This window comes from Thamnophis sirtalis, unplaced genomic scaffold, assembly GCF_051295495.1.
Source record: "Thamnophis sirtalis isolate CommonGarterSnake01/CBP01778 unplaced genomic scaffold, rThaSir2_p1.2 scaffold_7, whole genome shotgun sequence".
NCBI lineage: Eukaryota > Metazoa > Chordata > Lepidosauria > Squamata > Natricidae > Thamnophis > Thamnophis sirtalis.
Window position 1 is genome coordinate 52508291 of NW_028261387.1, and position 19202 is coordinate 52527492.

General features: G+C 35.7%; 1 protein-coding gene across 1 annotated transcript in view; it reads right to left on the reverse strand.

Moving 5' to 3' along the window:
* The window catches only part of DSTYK (dual serine/threonine and tyrosine protein kinase), a 47532-nt gene continuing 28330 nt past the window's right edge, over positions 1-19202 (reverse strand). The window contains exons 4-13 of the mRNA XM_087720059.1: positions 16295-16530; positions 14708-14791; positions 14173-14349; positions 13401-13530; positions 11375-11531; positions 10058-10190; positions 9121-9234; positions 7449-7563; positions 5987-6121; positions 1-3747 (exon numbers count right to left, since the gene is read on the reverse strand). Of these exons, the coding sequence (XP_087576185.1) occupies positions 3560-3747; positions 5987-6121; positions 7449-7563; positions 9121-9234; positions 10058-10190; positions 11375-11531; positions 13401-13530; positions 14173-14349; positions 14708-14791; positions 16295-16530 (1469 nt within the window). The 3' untranslated portion in view covers positions 1-3559. The remainder of the gene's footprint in view (positions 3748-5986; positions 6122-7448; positions 7564-9120; positions 9235-10057; positions 10191-11374; positions 11532-13400; positions 13531-14172; positions 14350-14707; positions 14792-16294; positions 16531-19202) is intronic.

Sequence of the window (19202 nt, forward strand, 5' to 3'; positions counted from 1 at the left end):
TAAAATGTTAATGAAATCTTTATTATATAACAGCACTTCAGTGCATTCTATCACCTATTAAAACACAGCTTCATTATGGCATTAAATGAAGTTTTAACCAATTCTCACACTGTTTAAAAACACATGTTATGGAGGGGGGCAGCAGTGGAAAAGTAATTAGTATTACACAATACAAGGAAAATACTTGTCCTTAAATCTTGAATTTCCATGTTATTGCACTTTTCCTATATAATTGGTAAATTGGTTATCTTTGCTTTAACACTATAATACATCAGTTTTTTAAAAAAATAAAATAAAAAGTAGTACAAAATCTACAGGCATTACAGTGGAACTATACAATTCTCTCATGTTTCATCTGCTCCTGATCAAGTGTAATAGTTGACCATCAATTTAACAGGCCTAAATGAAAATGGTAAAGAAATGCAGTGCTGTTTAGGCCTCTAAGAGAGTTTTATATGCAAATATGCTCTTCTCTCCCTGGAGTAAAATAAACCAATAATAATATTTTTAAAAGGATAACATCTGACTTAAGAGATAGTGGATATAGACAAAGCATTATATACATCTCTAAAAGGGCTCAGCACAAAAACACATTAAATAAAGAAGCAGTGCTGATGTTCCTCTCATTAAGTCTATCACTCTGGAAATAATAAGAAAATGATGATTCAAGTATCTCTCCTGACTTTCCAAATCCTTGTAACAGGAGAGGAAGGAACAGAAAAAAGAACTAACAAAAAGGAAGTGCTTATAAAAACTGTTAAATGGTAGAGCTTGTTTTTTAATTAGAAAAGCTAGAACAGTGTGCATTGCACAATCAAGCCATAAGCAATAGAAGTTTGAGGTGATACAAAAAAAAAAGTCAGTTGCCACAATCCATGTAAATAGCAATGTGACTGGTAGGAGCAATGCACCAGCAAGCTAAGGCTGCGACTTCAGCACTACAACAATGCAGTCTTAATCTGAATTTAAGGCTTGCTTTGTAAGCTAAAATGTAGCTCGTGTAACTCCTATGTAGTGTTTGTCCAGAACTTGTAAGGCCAGTTCCCAAATCAAAACGGACAATCTAAGCAATGAAAAATCTTCAATATTCACCTATGAAACATCAATTACTAGCACCAATGTCAATAATTTAATCCTGCCAGGTGTAATTTCTGCAGTTACATCTGTTTTGTAAACTAGCTGGATTTCCTTTGATCTGCATACATAGCAAGCTATTCTTCTGGAGCACCTGCTTTAACTATTCAGTTGGCAGTAACATGTAAACCTTGCGTAGTACAGTTCAATAAATAAAGTATCATTCTGAGCATGGAATAATTGGGATAAAATTAACCAAGTTTTAATGGAAGTAGGGAGAGAGTTATAGGCAATCATAACTGGGAGATTTTAGAGAGATCTGATGTTATACTTTTGTCAAATCTCTTTGATTCTTGGTTTGACAGCTGGTATCCATCGCAATATTATGGATAATACCACATTTTGCTCCTATGCCTTCATCTTTGAAAATATTTAGTGTTTACAATTTATGCTGCATTTTTCATGCTACAGTCGGTAATAATAACACTAGGAAAACTCACAACTTTATAATAAATGGAATGTATCTTTTAAATTCAAACCTAATGTATTTTACTAGCAGCATCTTTAGGAACAAAAACATCCATCTGTTTTTTGCCGCTATGACATCTGTTTGTGCGGGCTGATAACAGCACAAATAAAAATAAATTCCCAGCAGAAAAGTGCAAGCATGTTTTATACTGAGAAGTGATACAGCCAATTTTATGTCAATGGGGAAGACAGCTCCAAAAGAGCATGGTTTGACAACTATTCTTTTTTAAAGGCACAAGATAACCAGTGAAAAAGTAGCTGATTGGTAAAAGCTATACACAATGTGTTCAAAAACAGCTTCATTTTATATTACATAAACTATTTTTATACTTCCAAAAATATACTGACCAAGGTGCTCCCAATTCTAAACAAGGTCACTAGCCACCATAGCACAAACAAAAGATATAAAATAATACTGTCAAGTGACTGGAATGATCGTCCAAAAATACATCTGTGGCAATATTAGAACTTCTTATTCGAGAAAAGGTGCTTTTGTGTAATGTTCACAGCTATGGCTGCCTATTTTGGTAAATTTGCCAAATACTACAATTTTTGGACAGAAGTGCCAAAACAACTTTAGACTGCAACAGAACAATAAATGCAACTAAGTAAGAAGCAGTCATTTTAAAAGCATGATATCTTATTTTATTGCACACACACAAAGGTTTATTTTGGTAATGAGTAACACTGTGGGGCTACTTTTGTTTTTAGTGATCTACATAAGTAGGGTTAAGAGGCCCCGTTTCTGCTTTGTACAAGAGAAGGTGCCTCCTAGAAAAAAAGGTGATGCAGTTTGCACAGGGAAGGAAAATGGTATTTCTCATTCTCCAAACAGCTGAGGGAACACTGGTAGTTGGTCCCATTCTACATCCATGGCAGACACATTGTATTTCAGCCTACACGTTCTTAAAATTATTGTGCTATGAAACGAAATTGTGTATAAACAAATGAAAAGCAAAGTTTGTGTTAGAGTATGTAAATTACATGGGAAATATTAAATGATAAAGCCCAAAGAAGAAAATGATGGTCAGACACATCCATAGAAAAGTGACAGGTTTCTCTTAAATAGTCTTCAAAGGAATGACTTAAAAATACAAAGCTAACAAAATCTTTTAAAATAGCCAGTTGACATTAAGAGTTTAAAACAGTCATTGCCTTTCTTTAGATTCAAAGGGAAAAAAGAAAAGCAAAATCTGCCACAATTAAAAACATTTGGTTGTCCATTGGGTACAGACAATAATTGTTACTTGTCTTTTTATTTCAATATATCAACAACCTTTGGGTGAAGTATTGTCTTAAAGTTTGTAAAGTAATGGTAATAATAAAATCAGGCCATTGTCACCTATTTGTCAATTTCCCCAAAAGTAATTTGGTTCATAAATGACAGTGAGCTTATACTTTGGGATATTCTTGCAGTGAGACTTCCCCATTATGAGCTTTGATCCCATTGTGCAAACAATAACAGATATTATCAAAAGTCCAAATTAGTTCACAGCTCTCTGCACTGCAAAAATTAGAAGACTACCCTCCCTTTGGAAGGGACACCATCTTATTTCTTCCAATCATCCACATTCATATGTGTAACATTCAGAAAGGCTGATGTACATGCATCTAGTTAGCAGGAACTGTAGCTTAAGATGCAGTTGCATTGACTGCCAGACTTCCCAACTTAACAGTACTTTCTGCCTTCATCTGAATGGATAAGTAAAACCCCTTACGGACTAGGGTCTAAGTTCCCAGGCTCCTAATTTATTTTTAAGAAAGAAGGAAGCACTGTCAAGCTACATTAGTAGTGTGTATTGAAAACAGAAGTCTCTGGCTACTATATAAAGGTGGGATTTCAATAATCTCACCTGAACCCTCAATTTTTGGCTGGTTTGTTCCAGACAGCCACTGAGTTGTCAGTGGCAAAGTGGTGACCCAGGTTCTTACATAACTGAACAAATTCACAATATCTTCAAGTGGAATCATCGAGTCCTTTGTTTAACTGCTCAGAGTACAATTTGCAAAGTCTATCCATTATTCCCTGCAACATAGGTTGGACAATGCCCAAGAGAGGGCGCTGAGAAGAGTCTCCATCCCAACAGGCTTCCATCAACTGCCAACATTCCTCATCAAAAATGGGAAGACGTTCAGGGCGAACACCTAAAAGAGAATAAAGAATGTGATAACATAATAAAGGTGCAAAGTTAATTCTTTGATCCCTATCAACTTTCATTACAATGGTAAAAATTGCAGCAGTTTTCTTCTGTTATTTCTAGAAATAAATTTCATCCAAAGTTTTATAATAAAAGGCTTTGAGATAATAAATTATTTAGGATTTGTGGAAATCTGGATGGAGAATAAAAGACTGAGGTTCAACGATAACAAAACTGAGAGGCTGTGGATTTGGGAGCGACTGTGTTCTAGAGAGCTTCCACTGTTAATCCTGGACTGGGTTGCACTTCCCCAGAAAACTAATGCAGAATGTCAAAGTCCTTTACTCTTGTGGCTCCTGCTCAGAGACCAAGTGGCAGCCATTGTTAGTTGGGCCTTTGCACAAATTCATCTTCCGTACCAACTCTTCCTATTTCTGGATTAGGAGGTCTTACTTTCAGTCACTGATGTCTCTGTCACCTCTCACCTGGCCTATGACTATATGCTCTACATGGGGCTTCCCTTGAAGACTAGGAAGTTTCGGTTAGGCAAAACTGCAGCAATACAAGTTGTTAAACATATAGCTTAGTTGGCCTGTGTGACACTGCCACCTTTGACTTGCATTTCTGGGTACAATCCAAATTGCTGGTGGTTAGACCTACATGGCACAATATTTGACTGCCCTACGAATAACATTTCCCTGCTCCCAAAATTCAGGTGGCCCTGATCCTATCTGGTTTTAGTTTTTTTTTCTCCCTTAGGCATTGAAACAGTATATTTTAGATGCCCATTTTAGTATATGCTATGTGAAGTGTTTATTTATTTATTTATTAGATTGGTGTGCCAGCCATGTCATCTATTTACCCCAGTGGTGTCAGTTTTTATTGATTCTTACTTGTATTTTTATGTTTTTAATCCTCTATTAGCAGCCCAGATTTGTTTGACAAGTAATTAACCATAAATATTGGGAGAAAGAGAAAAACATAAATAAATATTATGAATATTCTCAAGTATGTATGAATAAAGACTTACACAAGTAGTCTACTTAAAATTACAGTAACAATTTGCATAGACAAAATGCAAAAGGAAACAGAATTTTCCTAGTGCATAGAAATGTATACATAGATTTATACATACAGCTGCTGATGCTCTGATTAAGTAGCCTATTTCAGTGTTATATTGTACATATTAGTGGACCATTTACATGAGTAAATGTTACTGTGATTCACTTTTAATGTATTTAGTTCATATTTAGTACATGTGTCCCTGTCTATATCTCTGTCTTCAGAAACATGACACAGCTGCCATCCTGAACATGCAACAGAAGCAAATTTCTCTGGCCATTGTACAGATATACAGGATAGTATTTAAGAATGGCAATCTAAACCCTATCTAATGTCAGGCACAAGCGACCAGATCCAAATGTGTAGGGTTCAAGCTAACTATTTTATTGTATTCTGCTTGTAACACAGGAATCTCTCCAAACTGCTTGTTTCCTTTGGAAACAAATAAATGATGTTCCCTGGAGCTTGGGGTGGGAGGGAGAGGGCAGAGATTAATCCTGGATCTTAACTCAAGGTTATTTTCCTGCTTGATTCTTCTTCCCTGTCTAGTTGGCATTTTCCAACACTTCAGAATGCTTCAGATTCAAAGTTCCTGAGGAACTGGATGCCAGAAGGATACAATGAGATTTGAATGACATTTCCCTCATTTTCTAAAGAGAATTTTATGTGGCTTGTCTGAATTATTCCCAAATTTAGGGTCCTGATGGAAGGTTGAAAGACCAACAGGTAGCATTATCAAGAAATGCAAGAACATTCTATTACTCCAGCATTGTTTAAAACATTTTACAGATTTACAAACTTGGTACAAATTTCTAGAAGAATGATAAAACAATCTACCTGGTTTGTTCCTATAAACATCAAGACACTAAAATGAAGTATACAATATTATATAACATATTGAAAGTTGCTATCATATTGAGTGCTATGGAGCCTTCTGTTCCATTCTTTGTGTTTGTTAAAATAGGCTTCTATTAAGATAACATAAGTTGTATAAGTTGATGTAAGGAAAGAGATCTCCATACTTAAAAATACTTACCCACTAATCTTTTTCTGTGGACTTCATTCACATTCTGAAACACTATGAGGGTCAAATCTGGTCAGCAGACTGCCACTTTAGGAAATTCTGTGTATTCACCATCATTTCACAATTTGATATAATCTATTTGTGTTGCAACTATGCCTACCTCTTCGTACATTGTTCCAAAGATGATCCTTGCTTGCACATCTCTCGAAAGCCTCTGGTAATTTCACATGTCCTGAACAGATGTACCAGAATAGGATGCCGAATGCGTACACATCCACAGAGTTATCATATTTCCCTACAAAATATGAACAAGAAATATTGGTTGAAATCTACTTACATGTATTAATCCTCCACTACTAGATACTCTAGTAGGGCAAAAGCAGCACAAAGAATGGAAGCTAACACAAACCATTGTATCACAAATGTGACAACTTGGCCCACACACATATTTAAATATTTTTATATTGCTCTCTTGGATCAAGTAATAATCAACCAATCAGAAATGCTCTTTTTTAGATCATGAAGCACTAACTGTATTAATCATGTGATTTCATGGATTTGTATACTGAGAATCTACATACTATATTCAGAGATATAAATCTTATAATATTCTGGCTATAAAGTAGGAAACATTTCCTCCAAAAAAGTTCAGTTGAACCAGAAACCAGGAAATGTTACACTGAAGTTCAAATTGGTTTATTATAGTGCTGGAAGTAAAGACAAGCCTAAAGAGAGATGGAGCTACAGACCATATTTATAGACTTTTACAAATTAGAATTTATATGGAATTGGATTTGGCAACCAGGTATTTCATTGAATATAACCAATCATGTGCCCAGTAAAGTGAGAAAGACTATTAGGTTATAACTATGAGGTAATGGGAGAAGACTACAAAGATGGAGGTGGGTAGTAAGTAGCCTAAAACTACCAAAAAAAGTATGTTGTGAACATAGTTTATTTCTAAGGAATTACTTTGCTTTCCTAGTATTCTGCATTCCTTAGCTTCCTAAATGACTAAGCAGTGTAGTTTTCCTAAGAAAGTGTTTTTATAATGAGATAGTTGCCTACTTTGATGCTGGTTAACTGAGTCAGTGTTTTCCCTGGGAGAACTGCATTTGGGTTAAGAGCTTTTAACTTGCCCTCCCCCCAACTCCTTATACCCACAGTATTCATAAACAGTCGGAACACAATGAAAATTAGATTAACAATACTATTCAGGGATTATATTTTCACATTCTGATGCATTGCTAACATTAAACTCTTTCATAATTGTACCAGGGATTACTCCATCTTGGTGGAGATAGCATCCATGATTGGGTTGACTTCATCTGTACACCCAATTATTTCATTCATTTAGTAGTTTTAGAGAGCAAAGGAAAGAATCTCTCTAATGGCCCCAAATTATGAAATTTTGTTGTTCTTGAAATTAATTCCTTTTTTAAAAGTTTTGCAAGACTGAGATCTATGAAACACAAAGTTAAATTGTTTGACTTCTCCTTATCATAAACACATGAACTTTCCTGAAAGAAACAGTACTTTTTCTGGTTTTCTTAGATGCAGACTATTTTACTGAGATTTGACTTTATGGCTAACAATCAATAAGATTTTCAAGGTAAATTCACCTGTGAAGAGTTCAGGAGCCATATGTATAGGTGTCCCAACAATACTTCCAGACATCATTGCTTCAGGTTTACAAAATCCCAGGTCAGTGATTTTAGCTCTATTGTTTTTATCAAGCTATAAAGAATATAAAATGTAACATACAATGACTGCACAACACACAATGCAATGATTATCAAAAACATCCTGTTATCAAATCTCTTTATTAAGCAGCTATAAACAATCCCTATTTTCAAAAGTGTCTTTGCTGAACAACGTTAACGAAGTCTGATACTTTGTCCAGTGGCATTGGATACATTGTCGTAGAAATAATTAGCTAGGATATTTTTTTAAAGTAGCCATCATTGTTGTTCCTATTATAATCTAATCTAGATCAGATCACATTTGATACTGGAGCTTCTGCTTTTATTAACTACATAGAGTCTCATACTTCATTAAGTTATTCAAAGAAAATTCAACACAAGGTGATATACAGTTGTAATCTTAACCATTGATTAGACAGAATTTTCTTATGAAATAAAAAAGTATCATATCAAATGCATTCAATTTTACTACTAGTACAACCAAAAAGATAAATTGATTTAGATATTGGAGATCCATGTATAGCAACATTAAAATATATATTCAACCATTGAAATTTATTGGTTGACGATAGCCTAGTCACTGTCTCTGTACTCAATCTACCAAAGAGTGTTATTTGGGGGGGGGGGGGGGAAATGAATGAAGGAGCTCTATGGATCTTACTTGGGAGAAAATAATACATTAATAAATAAAAGCATCAGGTAAATTTGATACAATTGTTTTTATTTTACATGAAAGTGATTGTGGGCTGTTACTCTTCCTGAGGAAACAGGATATAGTGATAGTTTATTCATTACTTAGTTATATCAAGTATTGGTTATTGCAACATGTTGTTCATAGTTTCTCTTAATAATTATATTACAAATTGTAATTGTAATTACCCAGTGCAAAATACAGATATCGCAAATCTGAAAAGGTTACCACCTGCTTATTGGTCACAAAATGTTAGTATTAACCTTTAAAAAAATAGGGTAGGGTATCTATCTATCTATCATCTATCTATCTATCTATCTATCTATCTATCTATCTATCTATCTATCTATCATCTATCTAAATGTTATATCTTCAGTTATGACTTTGTCTAGGAATTAAGATCTATAGGAAAGGTCCACCATCACAGGGTGCTCTTATCGGAAAAGAGTAGAGAGTATTCTCATTATGGAATGCATTTCCTTAGAAATTATATTTAGCTCTCACTCTCTCAGCTTTTATAAAATCTTTAAAAGCTCATTTCTTCCACCAGATTTTAAACGTTAATCATTTTCATATTATATTCAATTAATAAATATTGTATTAGTTGTTTTAATCATTTGAAAACCAGATATTTTCTGTTTAGCATGAAGGTCAAAAGTGTTAGGAAATTACCTCTCTTGTTCTTTAATTTTCTATATATAGAAAACTTATGTTTTTTGCTTCAGCAGAACAAGATGACCTTCCTGCATTTTACAATCACAATCATTTCTGTTTGTGTATTTGTAAAAGCAGAGGCATCTTTTTAGAGAATGACTTAAATAAAGCTCTTATTTTACCTATTGATGTTTAATTTCACTTGAGCAAATGATATAAAATTACAGCCACAAAGCTATCTCTTACCAGTACATTTTTAAGTTTGATGTCTCTATGAACAAGCCCCTGGCTATGAAGAAAACGGATCCCTTCAACTACATCCAGTGCAATCTGTAATCTTGTCTCCAGTGTCAAACCAGCCTAAGACAAAAGAAAACTTCCTTTTATCAATCTTTTAATGTGATTAGTAGTTCCAAGTATTAAGAAGTGAGTCTTGTATATGTCGAGATATTTTCTCAGGAAAAAGTTTCTTGGAGAAATGGTTCCTCTTAGAAGATTAGTTGAAAAGGTCACGGCATAGTTCTGCTTGTTCAATTCTATTTCATTCTGCTAGGCTGAATATGAGAATATTTACTGGAATACACCCACCCCCACACATACACATGGAAGTCTATATTTGTAATAAAAGGAGGAAGGAAAATGTTTCCAAGGCAGCCCAATGAGAACTCGGCATTCTCAACGCCATCTGAAGCAACTGAATATTGAGCATGGCAACTGAATAAGTTAGAATTAATTGTTCTTTTGGAATCCCTGAGACAATAGTGTGGGGAAAATTACGGTCTCCTCCTTGCGCTTAGCAGAAAGTTCCAGCGATAAAGAAAGTCATTTTTTTCCCTCTGTGTACCGTTTCTCAATATAATAATAATATCTATTTAGCAAAATGTGGTGGGGAAATATAGAAACTAGCAAATAAAAATACTGCTTTGTCACTCCTCACATGAGACCTAAATAGCATTATTAAATGCCCATTTTCTTATTGGCTGGACATAAGCAGGAAACACAGAGATACTAACCTAATGTGATGTAATCTAATCTAAATTAAACCAAATCATACCATCAGAATCACACTTGAGTGGAAAGTGGAAATGGTTACAAAGAGCTACCACACAGGGCCACTAGTCACATAGGCATTTCATTTTCTTTAAAATAGTTTTTCCTGTTTTTTAAAAAGGTTTCTCCTTACCTTTAATCCAGTATAGAGGTCTCTGTGTAACTGTTCCATTATCAGTAGAACAGCAATGCTGGAACCTCCTCCATAACTGTAATCTATCACGGATCCATGAAGGTCTACCAACCGCTCATGCTTTGGCAGTGACCTAGATGGTGTGTCAAAAGTAAGACCCAAGTGGTCATTCTGCCTATTCGGTTTCTTAGGAAAAGACAATTACTATCAAAAGAAGCAAAGCAGTTTTTCTAATCTAGAAAATTTCAAAATTATTATATTTTAACCTATACTTCTGGAAATATGCAATTAGTTTAAAATATTGTTTTTAATCAGTGTTAAGATAAAAAGATTACAGGTAAATATTCTAACTATATAAATATGCAAACTACAGCAAATCTGCTAAAAGGTGTGATGCCTCTTTTTGCCATGTTCTATTGATTTGATATAAATAGTCCTTGAGATGAGACCATAATGGGTCTTGTTCATTAGTCACGACAGAGGTTAAATAAAATGGGCTCACCTACTGACCCTCACTCCCTGCTCTTCTTGATGTGGCCATTAAATGAACAATCAGGTCATTATATGGAGCGTAAGGTAGGTGAGGGAGGTGTTTGTAGGCCTAGTGCAAGCCAAGGTCCACCCACCCCAGGACTCCCAAAGTCTCCCCCATCCTCCTGAAACACCTGTGCTCCACTTCTCACCCATTGGGTCCCCACAGGACTTTTCTCACTCCCTCTATGATCCCACAGGCCTTAGGCCTAATTCCTACCTTTCCAGGACAAACACTTTCCTCATCACTAACCTTTTGAAGAGCTCAGAGGCCTTTCAGAGACTGGAACGGATTGCTTCATTGTGCAGCCACGTAGAATTGTGGCATGATTCTGGAAGCAGCAACAATATTTACAGCTATCAAAGTGTAATTCAGCTGCTGAAAATATAGTGGTCATCTCCTGAATCATGAAGTGGAGGGACAAAATGACCTTTGCTAATGTATTCTGCTTTTTGGAAACCTCTGGGGCATTCTGATATCACTGCCACTTTCAGAATCATGCTATGCAGCCAATGCATAAACTGCTCTGTTTTGCTGCCTTAACGCACACAGTCTGTACAGTTGGGATGGGGAGGAGAGAGGCAGGGAGTTCCTGGAGCGTACCTGCGATCAATGTTAAGGGCGAGTTAGTCCAGAGCACTGCAGTGGCCATAATTTCAAAACTAGGGTGTATGTAGTGGGTCTGTCATAACTTCAAATATCCATTGTTACTTTTCGTATCTCAAGGACTATCTGTAATTTGGCAGGCTTCCTGTTCATTAACAACAAAATGTAATTGCACCCACCTCATATAGTGAAATTCTAGTGCAAGATCATTCCAATGCTTTTCATCTGGTGGAACGACAGATTTGAGCGCACATGGGAAGTGTCCCCCCCAGGCATTACATAGGTACACCACTCCATATTGCCCTCGGCCCAATTCACGTCCTAGTTTTGGTTTGCCTGAAACAAATATTAACTTTATCAGAGTAAAGCATTTTCCATGGTCCTTTTTGATAGTATGTATTTTTCAAGTTTTATTAACTCTATTAACTTTAATCCCATGACTATGATACTAATTAATTGTATAAGTTCAATAATACAATGAATTTCTTCATTGTATAATGTATGCAATTTATAATACCATACTGAATCAGATTTAGTTAAATATTATATTGATATAATGTAAAAGATATCTGCTTCCTGGCAGTTGCCATATTATTTGCTTTGAATTTTAAATGTATCTCCTGTTTTATCAAGTCAGGCTGTATTTTTAGATTTATTACATTTTAAGTAGCTGCTCTGTAACTTAGTAAAACTATATCAAGCTATATGTACAATATTTCAGCTCTTTTTCTTGCCTTCACTATTATTTTCAGGTCTTAGGACAGTAAAGTACTAGTATTAAGTCTAGAGTTCTCCTTTTACAAACTAAAGGGATCTTTTGTGTTGCACAATGCAGCCTACTAAAGGAAGAGGGGTTAAGTGATGTTTCTGATTTCTGCCAGTACCTTTCCAGAATTTATTTTCAGATGAAACAGTAGACTGCAGAAAAAGCACAATCTCCCTAATCCTGTAGAAAGAAACCTAAGAGTTAAAGTTTCATTAATAAACACTCTATATTAGAAACTAAGCATTTTATTTGCTGCTTGTTCTAAAACCTTATTCTCTGGTCACTTGATTTGGGGGAAATTGTTGTCATAGGAATAAGCTACAGGTACATAACTTATTCTACCTGCAACTTCCACCTAATCACACAGTTGATTTATTTTTCTTCAATCTTTTCAAACATTAAAGAATTTTGTTCTGTTAATGTTGCTTCATACTATGTCTACCGAGTTATATGAAGTTTTGACTCTGTCTTTGACTCCAATTGTATAGCTCATCTGAATGCTGTATACTGTCCTCAACTTACGAATGGTCGCTTAGCCACCATTTGAAGTACTGATGGAACTACCTGAGGAATATGTACAACCTGCATTCAAAATTCTGTTCAGGGTCCCATGCGGTCCCATGATCACACTTCAGGCACTCATCAACCAGGCTGCATTTATGGCTATTTGCAGAGTCCTACAATCATGTAACCACATTTTACAACTGTATTTCCTTCTAGTTTTTGGCAAACCCATGACCATAGTGATCCATTGGTTCACTTAATGACTGCCCTTCCCAAAAAAGATGGTAAAATTGGGTCTTTCATATGACTGACCCATTTTACAACCATCACAAGTTATAATCATGATGGGCAGGCTCTTTATTAAGGGACTTAGTTGCTCAACACAAATAGCTACTACTGGCAAACATAGATTAAAGCAACTATGCAAACCGTGGGCTCACCTTAGATCACAATTTGGGATATGGTTTATTTAAACTATACTAATTGCATGAATGCTATTATCGTGAGCCGTGGTGCTGCAGTGATTAGAATGCAGTACTGCAGGCTACTTCTGCTGACAGCCAGCTGCCTGCTATTCGGCAAATCGACTCTGACTGGCTCAAGGTTGACTCAGCCTTCCATCCTTCAGAGGTCAATAACATGAGGACTCAGATTGTTGGGAGCAATATGCTGACTCTGCAAATCGCTTAGAAGGGCTGTAAAGCATTGTGAAGCTGTATATAAGTCTAAGTGCTATTGCTATTATTGTCTAGAGTTAGAATTAAAACATTAGCCTTCTAAATTATGATGACCTATAACTTTTCCAATCATATTAGTCACAATGCGTACATAATATAATTGAAGCACCATCTACTTGTAAAATTGAAAATATTGCAGGAGAAAATGAAGCCAAGGCATTAATTAATAAATAAGAAAAGAGACGTGGCAATGCTCACCATGTAACAAAACATCTTGCAAGGACCTGCTTTCCAGTGACAGACGGGCAAGGCGAGGGGCATGGTCTTTCCGCACCTTCAACCAAAGATCTTCTGTTTTTTCAAGCCTACCTGAATGGCCAGCCTCTAGCTAATACAAAATTGATAAAATATAAGTAGATCTGTGCCATCCTTTGGATAATATCCAGATAGATTACTGACACAATATTCTACTTTCTTCCATTTTAAAAAATTAAATAGGACCAATCAAAAAACTTTTTCTTCAGTGCCGCTGTAACTTCAGTCACTGAAAGAATGTTTGTAACTTGAGGACTATCTATACTTATCCCTTGAGTAGGAAATCAGCAGCATCTGCTGTTTTCAGTTTGATTTCTAGCTTCTGCCCATGTCTAACAGTTGTAGCTAGTTTATCTACTCTTTTAATGTAGCTCCAGATTCAATCCATAATATCAAATGCAACAATGTTTATTCCTCAGTAATATTTAAGAGTTGGAATATGATCACTACGGTATCATCACTTCCATTTCACCCATTTTAATGGTTAGAATAGCTGTAACACAATGCAGTCCTCCAGTTCAATAGAATTAGCACATGTGTTTTTATAGCTGTATCTCCAATTGTTAAAAGGACAATGAGAGATAAAATGGTATCCAAATGTTATTTCCATTACCAAAGAGTAAAGAGATAAGCAATAGATACTCATATTATTTGAAAATTTGAGATTAAATTTGCTAATTTATGTTCTTTGCGGTTCCTTTTACATCAAACTGACCTGTCGCAAAGAAGCAGCAAAAGCTTCATGAGAGCTATTTAGCCTTGTTCGGAACTGGCTGCAGATGCTCTTTGCCAATCTGGATGCACTAAGACTCTCAATGGCATCCTGAGCTATCTCCCTTTTCCACTCCCTGGTGATAGCAGGTGGGCTCACCCAAGAGATCCGTTGTATTATCTAAAGAAGAAAAAATACATATATCATTGTTAGAACTCAAGTATTAAAGTGCTGCTTTCATCTTAGCCAACATTAACTTTGGATCTGGGAAGCATAAATAAATTAGGATAATGGATGAGACTAGATAAATGTTATTGTTGTTGTTATATGGTGTTATATCCAACACACTTGCCATATTTTATCTCTGCATTTTTAAAATCAATTGCCTTTTATTCCAACATAAGATGCCTCTGAATCTTAATGCATAATAGAAGTAGCTATTTTCCAACTATGCAGATGGTGATATGAATTAATAAAAGACAATGTACTTAAGATAAATTTCATTAGAATGAATCAATGCTATTAAAATATTTAATACCTGCTTGATCTGTTCCCACAGCATCCGTGATACTGTTGAACCAGAGTGAAAAGTAACTTCTACATGGTAGGCTGCATTCAATATCTGCAAACAGAAAACAATTATTTACCTGCAAATTGAAATAATTTCCACTATTTTTAAAGAACTGAATACCTTGGGAAGAGATTCATAAATAAATTGCAATAAATCGACTCTTTATGCCAAAAAGCAAACTGTTTTAGTCTGTATATGAATTCAGTCCATTCCCAATTTACCCAAGGGGCAGAACAGCCTGAATTTAAGGCAACCCAGAGGACATGTAGTTCAAAACAATATACATACATAATCTTGTACATTGCCCAACTTCCTTAATACGTCAATTAGAATTGCCACCTCCAATTGAAATCAATTCTGCAGATTAACTGCTCACCCAACTGTATTATGCTGCAAACACAGCATGCATACAAATACAATGGCAAGAGGCCACTTTTAAAAAACCAATAAGATTGATTTTACTCAATATTAACTAATTGCTCATTAAATATGATGCACCCATATGTAAAATTAATTGGTCACAATCTACACACACATGCATAATTCTTTCATACACAAATGTTCACACAGAGAAAGTCTGAAGAAATCTGGATTTGGTAAGCATCATCTATAAATACTTACTCAGCATTAGATTCCATTAAGTCTAGTGGCTCATATTCCCAGGTAAGTATGCATAGACTTACTGTTATGTGTCTATGCATACTTACATAAGCATAATATATGCTGTTATGCTGATAGAATGATTTGTATACAATGGGGTGAAAATTGAGGAAAAAATACTTAGAATATGGAGTCCCCCCCCTTTTTTTTTTAACAAAGAGATAATAAATTGATACAGCCTTTGTGCTGGGCTTCAAGCACAAGGAAACCTGTGCATGCTTACTATATATTAAGTTTTGTTTATTTCAGTGGTTGATACTTCTAAGTAAATACATGTAGGACTTCATTCCTGCTCAATCACTGTCATTCCATTCCAGATGGTGAAGTCAAGTATCTGTACTGGGAAATCTCTTATCTATGGAGGTTATCTGCAGAGTGAGGATCCTATTATCTTACTGCTTACTATATTACACTCAGCTACAAAGACACTTTCTATGGCAAACAGATGCCACATATGAATAATCAAGGCAGTTCCACAATAGTCCCCTTTTCCCTTGAAGGAACAACTAATCCCTTTGCCATCCTTCTGCCATTTATTCATTTTCCACAGCATAATGTTCCAATAGCATTTTCTCAGCAAAAACAGGATGAAGCCTCCCAGTGGTTATTAGGAGAAAAACTCCAATTTTCTTTGTGTGTACACACTCCTTGTTTACTATGTTCCACATTTTCTCTATGTGATCAAAGAGGCTCTTTTTTTTCAACACTCTCCCAACAAACTTGTAAGGCAGATATTGGGATATTGGGATATCCACAGTCATACCCAAAGTGTTGTAGTTCAACCCAAGTTTCCCCAATCCAAATCAAATTGTTTTTGCATCACACTGCCTCTCAATCAGCTAATATCCTAGAAACAATTCTGTAAAATGATCTCAGTACTTTGTATTACTTTACCTGTTTTAAATAATTGCTTGTAATATGTACTGAAACATCCTGCTGAGATTTTTCCAGACTCTTCAGGCATCTTTCCAGAGTGCCTACAAAACTCTCTCGCAAGTAGTCCACAGAACTTATCAGTTTATTAGCTACTGCTTGGTTTAACCTTGAAATTATCAATTCCTGGATTTGCTTAATACAGCACTTAATGTCTTTAGAACTTATAGGCTCCCCATTCTCAGGAATAATTATATCTAGAAGAGATAGAGGGGGAAAATCAATATTAAAAGAAGTATAAGCAATTGATCAAAATAAATGTAAAGTTACATTTTGTGCCTGAGTGCAATTAAATATAAATGCTAGGGTTTTAGTAACATTCTTCTATCCAACCCCATCCCACAAATTAAGCATTTTGTCCCTTGAGGTTAGTAGGAAAGCTAAGGATTTATTTAACTCTCTTAATGATAGTAGGACTAGTTTAGATACTGTAAAATCAAACTCACCTAAAAATAAGCCTTTTAAGCTTTCTTATGGAGTAGAAATTTTCAAATCTGCACTTAAACTGTTCAGATTAATTTAGCTAGATTATTCCAATACTAGATTGTGAAATTTAAATTTAGCAAGCCTGATTTCATGAACTTTGAATGTAACAAAGAAGAAACAAGATTTCCATCCAGATATCCCTCAAAAACAATGTTCATTATATTCAAAATAAGAAGGTAATAAATTTAAAACATACACGCACAGACTTAATTGTGGTGGTATTCATCATTTGTATGATGTTATGCAGTATATCATTGCAATGATATACTTTTATGATTTAATAGACGTTTAGGAACAATGAACAAATGGTTCATAACTCTTAACTCTTTAAAAGTTTTGTTACTTACAAAACTGACTAACTTATTATTCAGTGAGGTTAATCACATCTAAGCATATTCAGTGTTTTTACAATATGCCAATGAATTCAAATTTTAGTATATTTGTTGCTGAATAGTATTTGAATAAAGCTGATTGGTGGTATTTATGTACATACTGATAGTCATTAAAAGGAGATTGGAGTTAAAACAAGGCATCAAATTAATGAATTTTAAGATCAACTACTATTGATTCCAACTTTATACATGAAATTTGCTTTTTTAATAAATAAAAACATGTAATCATAGCAGAACCCCTTCAAAAGTGATAAATCACTTCAGACTGCAGTATTAAGTACAGCTATCAAAAAGTGCTTTGTTCTGAATTAAACATTAATTATATTAGAATCATTCTGCAAATTGTTTTTATGAGTTAACTTTCATAACTGTAATCATACTGCTATACTTATACGTTTTCTATTTTTAAAAGTTGGTTAACTTTTTACTGCTGTTCTCATAGCTCCTGAAAACAAAGACAGCTTTATCTTTGAATTTTTCAAAACTAAAGACAGACCACATTTCATTTGCAGCTTTACTGCTCAGTAATTGTATTCTGCATAGATTATTTCAATAACTGCATGAAAATATTATTTCTCTCTATAGCCGTGATGGTGAACCGGTGGCACGCGTGCCACAGGTGGCATGCAGAGCCATTTGATAGGGCACCCCAGGTGTTGCCGTTAGGTTCAGTGCGCATGTGCATGCTGGCCAGCTGACTTTGGCCTTCTTTTTCAGTCGTTTTTTACCCTCCAGAGGCTTCCCTGGTGCATCAACCGGAGGTTCGGGAATGGACTCCAGTTTGCCCATAGGGCCATTTTTCACCCTCTGGAGGCTTCAGGGAAGCCTCCTGAGGGGGAGAAAAGGCCCTACAGGCAACTCGGAAGTGACTTCTGGTTTGTTCATAGGGCTGTTTTTCGCCCTCTGGAGGGTGAAAAATGGCCCTAAGGACAAACTGGAAGTCACTGTTCCCGAACTTCCAGGTTGCTTCTACAGCTGCTTTTTGGCCTTCCAGAGGCTTCAGGGAAGCTCCTGAAGCTTCCGGGGGGAGGGAGGCTTTTGTTTCCCTCCCCAAGCTCCTAGAAAAGCCTCTGGAGCCTGGGGAGGGTGAAAAAAGCTCACCCAAAGTGGGGGGAGTGCTGGTCGTGCGCTCATGCACGCTGGGGTTGTGCATGCATGTTGGGGTCATGAGCATAGTATGGGTGTGGGTATGCCCATGCACAACCCCGCTGTGCTCCCCTTGCTTTTGCAACACGATCCAAAAAAGGTGAGCCATCACTGCTCTACAGCATGTTGATTTTCATATAGTTAAAATTATATATATGTAAAAGAACCTTGTAATGGAGTTTAAGAAGCACAGATAAACATATATCTGGTTCTTAAGTAGTTGTTACACCTCCTCCCTTCCAAATAGCAGATTTGAAAAATGAACAGAATGTAATTCCTGGGGAAAAATTGTCTACCATCTTTTGGATCTTCTTAATTCTTGCATATTTTGCTACTCAATGTTATTAGAACTTCCTGTCTTGCCAATATAGAAAAGGAGTCTGACCACACTGAAATATTGTTATTATTTCATAACATCATCAAACATGTGATGTGCCCCTTAGATAATGCCCCTGGATACGCTATCTTTTATAGCAATAACTGCAACTAAATGCTTTCTATAAGTGAAAAGTCTGACTCACTCCTCCTTTGTAAACTGCTTCAGCTTTTCTAAAACTAGATAAACTTGGCATGGGGCCAGGTTATTTGAGGGACCCTATCTGATGAATCATATCTACTCATCCCATCAGGTTTGGTAAAGAAAGTCTCATCCACTAAGGAATATGTAACAAACCAAAGAAGAGAGTCTTTGGACCATTTCCCCAAGAACAGATTGGTCTTGACCTTGCTGCCCTTCCAAAGGGCATGAAAACATACCTTTGCCATCTGGATATCCTGTAATGTCAGTATGGAACGTGCAAAGTGCAAACTTAGTGGGCTCCCTTGCAGATTCTGTTTTTAATAGT